Genomic DNA, 12,181 nt, shown 5'->3' on the forward strand with positions numbered 1-12,181 from the left:
ATTTATTGAGCATGTACTATATGTCATCACTACGCTGGGTATTTAAGGACATTATCTTACTTCTCACAATATCCTATAAGGTTGAGGCCCCTATTTTTGAGATGAGGAAACTGGAACCAGAGAAGTTAAGTGGTGAATCAGGAGTCAAACTCCAGCAATCTGTCTCAAGAGTCTGTGCCCTTAATCTCTGCGCCAAAATGTTTGTTTCTCTAGGGCAGGGCAGGACAGGAAGAAATGTCCTGAAGACACAGAGTTGGGGCATCCCTTTGAAGGTCCCAGACAAGATAAGGAGTAAGCTGAGGAAGTCAGTCTAAGGAGGAAAACACAATAAGGACAGGAGGACCAGCAAAGAGAGCTACATAAATGAAAGATCACGAAGCCACCGAAAGACCTCATTTCCTGTCAGCTGTAAAATTCTCAGGAGCTTGGCAATATTGTGTTTCCTGCCTTAGGATTTCACAAACCCAACTGCTTATGTTAAATTGGCCTTTGCGTGAGCTCAATCAAGTGGGGCCTCTGTGCAATGAACAGAACCCCGTGCACTTGTTCAAAGTCTGTGTCACCCTATTGAATGTTCAGCCTGTGGACTCAGAGGTCACATTCATGGCATGGTCCCCCACCTAGCTCAGCTTGCAACTCTGCAGACCCTCTTGCTCAGGGAAGAATTCCTTGCTCAGAGTCAGATTTGGTCAATAAAAATACAGGACACCCAGTTAAACTTGAATCTCAGTTAACAACGAATAATTTTTTAGTTCTGCCACCTCGATAAGGGTGTGACCTTGAACTGCTCCTTGATGTGTTTAAATCTCAACAGCTTCCTTTATTAAAAAAAAAATGGGTGTGGGGGAAGGGGCTGCCAATAACAAAATATTTGTCCTGCCTCCTACTTCCAGCCAAGAGTGTGGCTGTGGTTTACCCAAGATAGAGTAGGTGAAAAGGCTGTGCAAATAGGGAGCATATTTTTTTTAAAGCCTGGCGTTCCTTAGGGCTTGTGTGTAAACCCCGGCTTTTATCAGTGGTGCTGCATCAGGCAGTAAAGAGAAAGGTACCTTTATCACCATGGCGTTTCTCTCACTCGTGTCTCTGTTTACAAAGTCACAGGTATTGCCAGAAAAATACATTCTTTTTTTTTCCTCGCTGTTAAAAAACAAAATTCAACTGAGTAAATTTGAAGATCAAATTGGCTTTATTATTCACGAATCGGCCAGCGTCCCATCTAGCAAATAGAAAGGAGCTCCACCAAGCTGAAGAAAAGGAAAGGCTTTTAAATGTGGAAAGGGGCGGGCGCCTGGGTGGCTCAGTTGGTTAAGCGACTGCCTTCGGCTCAGGTCATGATCCTGGAGTCCGGGGATCGAGTCCCGCATCGGGCTCCCTGCTTGGCAGGGGGTCTGCTTCTCCCTCTGCCCTCGTCCCTCTCGTGCTCTCTGTCTCTCATTCTCTCTCTCTCAAATAAACAAATAAAATCTTAAAAAAAAAATGTGGAAAGGGGCCCCCAAAAGGCAATTATCAGCAAAGGATGAATTGTTTCAGGCACGGTGGCCTTCCTAAGGGGGGAATGGAAAGGGTCTATGAGCTGGTTATCTCACTCCTGCTGACCAGGTAACTCCACATTGACTGGTTAAAGGTTACATTCCTGGAGGGTTCAAACTGCAATTAGGTTAGGTATTAAGTCTTGTTTTGCTGCAGTGGGGTTTCGCATAAATGACTCCATTTTGGGTCGGCTGCCTCCTTTTTAACATCACTAATGAGTCAGCTCTGGAAGCACCAGTCTCTTTACCAGTAAGAGATCTATTTTTCCGTGGCTCTGTTTACTCATCTGCAGAGATGCTCTCCTGGGCCGACCCTCCACAGTCTCAGCTCTGCGTCTTTCCATGTTTCTCTACTTTGCCAAATCTTATCTTCTCTGCCAGCTTGGGCCTAGATGGCCCCCTAACCAACCCCTCAACAAGGATTGTGATTCCTGTTCAGGGGATGCTTAACTATTTGTTTGGGGAGAAACCTGCATAGCAATAAAGAGATGGGCCAGATGAATGTTAGCTTGAGAGTCTGGGCAACTGTGAGACTCCCTGAGAGAGTTAAGTTTACCAGACACAGAGGGGTTTTAAATATAGTTTAATTTTTTTTTTTTTTGGTGGATTTGTTTGTAAATGAACCATGTCTCCCTCATAAATATTACTTTGTGGGGTTTTCCCAACTTCAGAAAGGCTTAGTGTCTCATCAAAACCACAAAACTCACTAAGCCATGGTCTTCCTATCTTGCAATTCATGGAAACAGGACCAACATTTCCTACAAAGAAATTATGAGATAGTTGATGCTTTTGTTTTATGAAGTTATGGGGAGTGGGAAGGACCCTGGGGGGGGGGGGGCGGAATCCTGAGATAGGGTTGCCAGATAAAATACAGAATGCTGAGCTGAATTTGAATTTCAGATAAATAATGAATAAACAACCAATATCACATGGGACAGACTCATACTACAAAATTAGTTGTTGTTAACTGAAATCCAAATTTAACTGAACACCTTGTATTCTTATCTCCTGGATCTGACAACCCTACCCAGTTCTGGCTCTTAAAACGGGTAACATTTAAATTCTCCGGTCCTCAGAATCCTCTGTAAAATGAGAAGGCTGAACAAGACGAACTCCGCCACTCAATAATTATGTGATCCTATGACTCAAATACTAATGAACAACCAAATGTGATCCTGGGTGACTTATTTCATCTCTAGGAGGGTCCATTTCCTCATCTTCAAAATGAGGATGATAAAGCCCATGTTAGAGAGACCCATGCAACGGGCTCCTGCCTGTGTCAAGGACAGACAAAGCCCAACATTAGCTGAAGTGGTGAAAACAGATTTTATGCAGTAACTAATGACTAACTGATGACAGGAGGGGAAAGAGCTGAGTTCCATTCGGATTTGCAGAGGTGGCTGGGCATTTAAAGGCAGAATGTGGGGGCGGGGGGTGAGGGTCGAGGAGCCATGAAGGCTCCAGTGGAGTCGGGAAAGTGAAAAATTACCAAGGGTTGCTTAGTGTAAATGCGATTAAGCCAGCTGTGTCTGCAAGCTGGCAGTTACTGGAGCGAGGATTCCATCCTCCCACAGAGACTGAGAGACAGAGGCCTTATCCTTCCTGATGATTGCATTTCAAAGAAATGGCTTTCAGGTCTGGGAGAAAGACTCTCCTGAGTGTAGGAGATACCTATACATCTCAAAGGGACAGAGGACAGATTTACAATTGTCAATTTTTTTTTAAGTAAATGCTCTAAGAAAGAGAGGTCAGGGGCCTGTTGTCAGGTGTCGGCTAGAACAAACAGCCAATTATTTTGACAGCCCTGAATTTTTCCAGATAGGAACTCAAAGGGGGACTGGGTAGTCCCAGGGATAAGGCCTTTTAGGCTGCTAGGAGCCTTTAGAGGGTTGGTCAATCCTCTTAGTGCAGAGGTTTGAGATGACGTCTGTAGGCAGGCAAAGTTCTCTGCAATTCTCACCTTCTAAAGCACCTGGCGTAGGAACGTGTGCTTAACAAATAATCATTCAGGGCGCCTGGGTGGCTCAGTTGGTTGAGCGGCCACCTTCGGCTCGGGTCATGATTCTGGAGTCCTGGGATCGAGTCCCGCGTCGGGCTCCCTGCTCGGCGGGGGGGTCTGCTTCTCCCTCTGCCCTCTTCCCTCTCGTGCTCTCTGTCTCTCATTCTCTCTCTCTCAAATAAATAAATAAATAATTTAAAAAAAACCACAAATAATCATTCATTTACTTATTCAAAATACCATAAGATCATTCGTAATCAAAATGTAGCCAACCAGAATTTCTTTTTTTACAATTTACAAAGTTTTAGTGTAGAAAAAGGAATAGGAAACTTGCTTAAAGTCTAAGGCAATTGTTGGCAGACAGTAGACATGCTGCAGTTTATTTTTAAAATTTTTTAAAGATTTTATTTATTTATTTGAGATAGAGAGAGAGAGAGCACAAGCCGGGGGGAGGGGTAGAGGGAGAAGCAGGCTCCCTGCAGAGCAGGGAGCTCGACATGGGGCTCAATCCCAGGGCCCCAGGATCATGACCTGAGCCGAAGGCAGATGCTTAACTGACTGAGCCACCCAGGCGCCCCTTTGCTGTACTTTAAAATGAATTTTACTTTTTCATGTCTCTTAAGACTTGTCACTAGTGTCTTTTGTTGACATGGAGTCGGTGATCTACAAGCACAAAATACACAGATTTAAATCATTCTAGAGCTTAACTTGTACTGTGTGTTAGCTCTCAGCTTGCCCCCCTTCGTTTAGTCCCAAACTAAGATTTCTCAGCTTCTGAATAGGTCAGGGTACTATACTGATTTAATTATATCTATAGTGCAGTAGATCTCAGCTGGGTCTGGGGAAGAGTATATGTCCTATTTTTGTTTCTCTTTTGCTCATTAGATTTCTATTTTTAAATGGTACTGAATTGTGAGCTTAATGTAATGTTCACAGAAGCAGTCATGGATGAAATTGTATTCCTCTCTGAGTTTTCAGAGTTCCTCTTTCTACAAAGAACCCTTCCGTCCTTCTTAGATGTGTTCCTTTCTCTCCACCCCCGTTGGCATGGCCTCAGTTCTGTCCTTCAATACTTCCTGCTGCATTATTCTAATCCTGTTTTAACTGGTCACTTTACTTCCAGCTTTACTCAGTGCCGGCTAGGATAACTTATATATGACAGAAGTGCAAAATTAGAGTATAAATGAGATGGAAATTCATCCCTCTTGCACTTAAAATTCTGCCTGGCATGGCAGCTCTGGACCAACGCCATTGAGGCCCAGGCTCCTAGCTTACTGCTCTGCTATGCCACATAGTCCAAATGCCTCTTTCGTGTCCACACTTCAGCCTGTGGAGACTGGGAAATTGGTAAGGGGATGGCACAGTGTACCTTTAAATGAGTAACCCAGAAATTGTACTTTCAGCTCACATCCCGTTGCCTGGAACTCATATGACCCACACTTTGCTATGAGGCAAGCTAGAAAATGCAGTCTTTACTCTGGGCAGCCATGTGCCCAGCTTATAAATTGGGGTTTCCATGAGTACAGATAAAGAGGAGGATAATCAAACTGTAGCAGCTAGACTTGTGGTGAGCCCAGCATACAGTATAGAGAAGCTGAATCCCTATGTTGTACACCTGAAACTAATGTAACATTGTGTCAACTCTATTGCAATAAAAAAATTTCTAAAATAAATAACAAAATCTTAAAAAGAAAGAGAGAGAGGGGTGCCTGGGTGGCTCAGCCGTTAAGTGTCTGCCTTCCGCTCGGGTCATGACCCCGGGGTCCTGGGATCGAGCCCCACATCGGGCTCCCTGCTTTGTGGGAAGCCTGCTTCTCCCTCTCCCACTCCCCCTGCTTGTGTTCCCTCTCTCGCTGTGTCTCTCTCTGTCACATAAATAAATAAAATCTTTAAAAAAAGAGAGAGAAAGAAAGAGAGAGAGAGGAGAAGGCTATCTAGTGGCATGTCCAATATGGGAGCCACTAGCCATATGTGGGGCTACTTAAATTTAAATAAATGACCATGAAATGAGAGTAAAAATGCAGTTCCTCAGATGCCCTGGCTACATTTCAAGTGCTCAACAGCCTAAGTGGCTAGCTGTTATGGTATTGGGTAGCGCAGACATAGAACACTTTTATTGTCATTGCAAATTCTCCTGGATAGAACAGATATAGACAACCATCATTCTCATCCATACCCCTCCAAACAAATTTTATCATGAGATCTTCCTAAATATAACACTCATCACCTCATTTGTTTAAAGTTTTTCAGTGGGTCTCTACTGCTTACAGTATAAACCCCAAATCTCCTTGGCTTAGCCTAACAGCACTTTATTTAATCCGAACACTTCTTACCCCTCAACCTCTGTCTATACTTCCCCACAAATGCCTTCCACTTGTATCATGTGGAATTACAGGTCTTCCAACATGGAATGCTTTTGCATTTGCTGTGCTCTCTCTCCTTTGAATATCAACATCTTCACTGCTTAGCTTACTTACTCTCTCTCATCTAATCACTGGGTACTAAGTCCTAGTGTCATCTCTTCTTAAACCGCCCCCCCCCATGCACCCAGCTTCAATATCATTAGAGATTTTTATTATGTGCCCCTAAGGAATCATAAACAATATTCCATCATAGCACTTAACACAGTGAATAGTGATTTAAGATCAATTATTTTTCTTTCCCACTACCTAGAGGTTCTTTGAGGCTAGGGCATATCATACAATTTTGTATTGGCACCTCATTAGACTTTCAATAAGTGTGTGATAAATAAACATATTAACTTATTCATTATTTTCAAGTCCTTCCCTTTCCGTATCTTTTAAAGAAGGTAGATCTCCATGAAGACCCTTCGTTTTGCTTCTGTGGAGTGACTGTTGGGGTTGCTAATGACAGAAGCCAAAAAAGAAAGACCTAATTTCTTTGCATGAGAAAATGTACAGGTGGACCTTCTGGGGGTGGAGGTTTTTCCCCACTGGTGTGGACAAAAATATGGTGGATGGGAAAATGGGGATGTTTGGGAGAAAAAGAAATGGCAGCTCCCATAGGATGTAGGGCATTGGAGAAACAGATGTTTAAGAGTGATACTCAATGGGGGGGCACCTGGGTGGCTCAGTCATGATCCCAGGGTCCTGGGTTCGAGCCCTGAGTCAGGTTCCCTGCTCAGTGGGGATCCTGCTTCTCCCTCTCCTCCTGTCCCCCCAGCTTGTGCTCTTTCTCTCACTCTCTCTATCTCAAGTAAATAACTAAAATCTTAAAAAAAAAAGAGTGATACACAATGTAATTCCCTTTTCTGGATTCACAAAAACTTTAGTAACAGTCTGTGCTTTTAGAGAATCATTCAGGTTTGTGTTCCTTCCAAGTAGAAGAAATTTATACAGCAGGTGCAAGGGCTTGTCCAAGGAGGCCCAGTTGCTCTTAGTTGACAAATAAATTAATGACACTAGGTCTGGACACAATCCAATAGCAGGTGAAGTTTCAGAGCATCATCTTTCTAAACTTGTGTGTGCAAGTTTAGAAATGTTCACAGGTATTCACACCAGCATACTCTGCTTTTCTCTCTTGAAGAGAAGTCATGATTCTTCATCAGCACTTTCTATCTGTCATGAACAAATAGAATACTGTGATGAGGCTCGAGCGAAAAGGAATGCTCATGGGGTCAGAAAAACTGGGCTCAAATTGTGACTTTTTCACTTACACTTACAAAATTAAGTAACTCACAGAGCCTCTCTAAGCTTTTGCTGCTTTATAAAATAGATATGACATTATCTCCCTCATAGGATGGTCTTAAGGGTAAAATGAGCCGGTACCTGTAATAGTTCTAGGACCACATTAGGCACTCAGAAAGTTGAATCTGTGTAACCATTGTACACCCTCCTTCCATGTGATCCAGTCTCTGAAAGATATCACTTTCAAATAAATACAACCGAGCAGCTGAGAATAATTTTTTTTTTTTAAGATTTTATTTATTTGACAGAGAGAGACACAGCGAGAGAGGGAACACAAGCAGGGAGAGTGGGAGAGGGAGAAGCAGGCTCCCCGCAGAGCAGGGAGCCCGATGTGGGACTCGATCCCAGGACCCTGGGATCATGACCTGAGCCGAAGGCAGTCGCTCAACCGACTGAGCCAACCAGGCGCCCGAGAATAATTTTGAAAAAAGGGAGGGAGATCCTAAACTTCAATATCATTAAACTTGTTGGAAAATGTTAGAGTAACCAACTCATACTTTTAGCAAAACTTTTCACAATCCCTTTCTTGTTCTTCTCATATTCCACAATTCTCTGAACCCTCTCACTTAGCTAAACCCCTCCCCACCTCACAAAATACCTTTACCAATATTCTGCCGATGAGGGAATATTTTTCCCTCACTCAGCTTCATCATGTAAATCAATATAGCTTGTCTTCCCCAATCCTTTCTTTCTCATGGATCTCTCTTTCTTCCTTTGTTTTCTTCAATTGTTTTCATCATGGAAGTCCAGGAGCTGGGCATAAAAGGGACAGGTATTCCTCAAAGGTCAGGTGTCTTTTGTCCATTTGGGCGGCTACCAAATATCATAGACTGGGTGGCTTATACACAATAGAAAACTTTTTGCCTCTAGGTCTGGAGGCTGGAAGTCCAAGATCAGAACTGCCAATATGTTTGGGTTCTGATGGGAGCTCTCTTCCAGTTGTAGACTGCCGAGTTCTCTCTGTGTCCTCACATGGTGGATGGAGCCAGGGAACTTCCTCAGGCCTCTTTTTTAAGAGACCATTAATCTCATTCATGAGGGTGTTGGTTAACCTAATCACTTCCCAGAGGCCCCATCTCCTAATACCATCACCTGGAGCATTAGGATTTCAAAAGATCAATCTGGGGGCCGGGAGGGGTCCACAAATATTCAGACCATGGCATCAAGGAATGTGGACAAAAGACTAAGTAGGAAAAGACAGCATTCCTCTCTTTGGAAAAGGCTAGGAGCATTGACATTTTAGTAATTGCTTTACTTTGTCATATTGGTAAAGAGACAGATTGGAAGCCATCACAAAATAAGATTTGAAATCAGAAGTTCAGCAACCCTCCTGAGCATCTGCTGAAATCACCGTCTTGAGCAGTTGCTACTTTCTGGTTGGGCAACAGCAGCCAGAGGACTGGGTTCCAGGTGCTTCCTAGTATGGTCAGCATCCTGTCCAGAAACTTGGTGCCCCTCAGCAAGCAGAGTAGGTGTTCTCCCAAGAGATTCCTCTGTAGCTGGCGCCCGGTCCATCACAAATTATTTCTTCTAGGCACAGGCCGTGCCCATGCAAATGTGGACCCACCATTTTGCAGAAAGAACTATGTCTTTGAGCTCAACAATTCTCTAATGCAGTAATTCTGCTAATGCAGAAAAACTTCCCATTTTCTTCCCCTTTCATAACACTAATCTCTAAGTTGAATCCAGTACCTCTTTTGCAAACATATTTGGGATTTGTCCTCAGAACCAGATCCAAATGGACACCTTACTTTAAAAAAAATGTGGCAGGTGTTTACATAATTAATTCAAAGCTGTTTCTTGTGATTTATTTTTCTAAAGATTTTATTTATTTATTTATTAGAGAGAGCAGGAGAACACAGAGGGAAAGTGAGAGGGAGAAGCAGACTCCCTGCTGAGCGGTATACGTTAACCGACTAAGCCACCCAGGCGCCCCGTTTTGTATTTTATTTTTATCTTTTGAGGATTGCTTTTACTTTGGGGGACGAGTTTTACCAACAATGAGGCTGATTTAAATTTGTGATCATATTGTTTAAATAAGCCACTTTCAGTTAATATTCCTGCATTTCTGTGGAAGAGACACTGTAGGTCAAGGATTTTATTCTATCGATTTAATCTGATTTTTATCTCACTCATTTTTTTCTCTTGGGTAAATACCATTCACATTGGTCTTTCTAAATCCAGGTGTCCTCCCACAAATTTTCCCCATACTAACCACTTCACATCTTTCAAGCCATTCTCCCCTTATAAGAGGCTGTGCCAAGTCATGCCCATCATCTCTTTCAAAATCCATCTCCAGACTTCCTTCTCTTCTGCACCATTTTCCCTAATTAGCCCCACCACATTCTGAGAGCCTCTTTTCTTTGTATATTCCTAAGTCATTGATAGAAGGTGACCTAGCATCCATTGATTCGTTGTTTTTTTTAACCTTCTTATATTATTTCATATTATTATTTTTAATCTATTTTTATTAGTTATTTCCTTTGTAACCTTTCCCACTGTCACCTGTTTATTTGCCCAGGAGCCAGACAGAACAGATTAGTAAACTTTCAATCCATGCCCATATTTCTCACTTGGTATAGAAAAAAAGTTTTTGTTTTAAAGAGACTTACTACTTAAAAATCCTAGGGAGAGGGTACCAGTCGGTTAAACGCCTGCTTTTGGTTCAGGTCATGATCCCAGGGTGCTGTGATCCAGCCCTACATCGGGCTCAGCGGGTAGTCGGCTTCTCCTTCTGCCCCTCTGCTCCCCACCCCCCACCTCGCGCGCGCGCGCATGCAAAAATAAATAAATAAAATATTTTAAAATCCTAGGGAGAGGCAGTGTGTTGTACCAAAATGATTGGAAGCTTTAATGTTAGACAAAGCTGAGTACAAGTCCTAGATTTGCCTTTGGCAAGTTTTTAAACTTCTCAGCTTCTTTATCTGTGAAATGAGTAAAATAATGCCTGTCTCCTGGAGTTCCTGGGGAAATTAATGAAATAACCATGGAAAGCACCTCCCAGTTGGCAGATGTTCAAGGAAAAGGAATTAGAATTCTGGTTGAAAGAATTTCCAGCTTTTCAATGCTCCACTGCATGCAGAGTGAACACTCCTAACAAGCCGGCCTAATAGCCCCTTGAGAGTCACCAGTTTGGGATGGGGGAGGATGGGTGTGGACAGTCTACCTGGAGGGGAGCACACCTAAATTCCAGGAGTGATAAGGGAAAGGATCAAGAAGCCACCCATCATTCACTTTTCTTTGAACGTCTCTTCCAGCAAGCCCTCAGGGTTTAAGTTTAGGAACAGGACCCGATTACCGATTCACCGCTACTGTTAGGTTTATTTGGAAGCTGCCTAGATAAAAAAAAAAAAAAAAAGGGGGGGGTTGCCTGGGTGGCTCAGTCGTTAAGCGTCTGCCTTCAGCTCAGGTCATGATCCCAGGACCCTGGGATCCAGCCCCGCATTGGGCTCCCTGCTCGGCGGGAAGCCTGCTCCTCCCTCTCCCATTCCCCCTGCTTGTGTTCCCCCTCTCTCTGTGTCTCTGTCAAATAAACAAAACCTTAAAAAAAAAAAAAAAAGAATTGGAGGGTACAGCAATAAACAGATCCCTGTGGAGGATACCCCCATTTGTAGTTCTCATTGAATCTCAGAGTTTCTTAGTGATACCAACCTTCTCATGTGGCAGACAAGGAAAGGTTTTTAAAACTGCCCTGGAGCCTCGCACAATAGCCTAGGCGGAGCTGGCCCTCAAAATGGTGAAGGAATAAATGAACGGAGCTATGAAGAAATGAATGGTGAAGAATGAAGGAATGCCACACAGCCAGGACTAGAACGCAGACAGTTCTTCACAATTGTTCTTAAGATTCTTGGCCCATCTCCTCCTTTGCAATTTCTCTTCCTCCGGCTTCTGCCTCTTCAGTTTCCACCGTCCAACTCCACCCCTTCTAGGAGTGCTCCGCCCTCCCAGCGCTCCTCCTCTCATAGCCCCGCCCCATCCAACACGAGGCTCCGCCCCCTTCTCCCGGGTTCTGCGGCATGAATGGCAGCGTTGCCGCCGCGCCGCTCGGGGTGCTGATTGGCCGCCCATCTCGTGACGCGCTGGCGGCCGTGGGCGCACGCAGGCGGGCGGAGCTGGGGGGTGGAGCCGGACCCCGGGGCGGGGCGCCGGCGCCCGTGGGCGGAGGAGCCGGGAGGCGGGAGGCGGGAGGAGCCGGGAGGCGGGAGGCGGGAGGCGCCGGGGCCGTTTAAGCGGCCTCCCTCCCGCCCCCAGCCGCCCGGTCTGGCCCCCGCCCTGTCCCGACCCCCGGCCTGGCCCACTCAACCTCGCCCCGCCGAGCGGTCCGCCGGGTACGCGGGCGGCCTCCGGAGCAGCCCAAGCCGATGAGGGCCGCGCGCCCTGCGGCCGGCGCTGACGAGACGGAGCTCCCGGCCCTCGAGGAGGAGCGGAGGATCAATGCGGTTCAAGAATCGATTCCAGCGGTGAGAGAGGGATGGCGCCCCTGCCCCACCGCCCGTGCCGGCAGGGGTCCCAGATCCCGCCGTCCGGCGTGTGTCCGGCTCCTCACCTGGTTCCATCCCCCCGCGGATCCCGCGCCTTGGCCCGGGACCGGCTCCCGGGGGATTCCCCGCCCTGCGGTCCCTGGGCGATGCCCCTCCTCCGAGGACCGGGATCTCGTGCGTGACCCCGCTTCCCAGACCCCGAACCCCGAGCCTGCCCTGCTTCCAGGGGAGCCCACTGCTCACCCGACTTCATCCTACCGACCCCCATCCCAGCAGGGCTCGTGCCTTGCTCTGAGGCCAGGAACCCCAGCCCCAGACGCCGACCCCGGCTACTCCAACCCTGGCTTTGGCCTCCACCCGGTATCCCCAGCTTGGAGGGCTCCCGGGGCGCGCGGAACAGGGGCCGAGCAGCTTCTGCGCCCTGCAGCGAGATTTGTCGTAAAAGGGGGTGCCGGGCGTTTTAGT

At 45.9% G+C, this 12,181-nt stretch overlaps 1 protein-coding gene across 11 annotated transcripts in view; it reads left to right on the top strand.

The window, feature by feature from the left end:
- Positions 1-12,181, top strand: part of MMD (monocyte to macrophage differentiation associated) — a 153,466-nt gene that overhangs the window by 66,668 nt on the left and 74,617 nt on the right. For 5 of the 11 annotated variants that reach the window (XR_010408557.1, XR_010408556.1, XR_010408555.1 and 2 more), the window contains exon 1: positions 11,383-11,695. The exons of 2 other annotated variants lie outside the window; for them this stretch is intronic. Coding sequence is in view for 6 of the 9 variants with exons in the window: in XM_064582754.1 (XP_064438824.1) it covers positions 11,670-11,695 (26 nt within the window). In the remaining 3 variants the exon portion in view is untranslated. Of the gene's footprint in view, positions 1-11,380; positions 11,696-12,181 lie in introns of those variants that run through there. 4 more of the 11 variants (XM_064582753.1, XM_064582750.1, XM_045889195.3 and 1 more) reach the window with 4 other exon arrangements.

This window comes from Mirounga angustirostris, unplaced genomic scaffold, assembly GCF_029215605.1.
Source record: "Mirounga angustirostris isolate CCGP_5_RB_7025 unplaced genomic scaffold, mMirAng1.0.hap1 SCAF_17, whole genome shotgun sequence".
Classification (NCBI taxonomy): Eukaryota; Metazoa; Chordata; class Mammalia; order Carnivora; family Phocidae; genus Mirounga; species Mirounga angustirostris.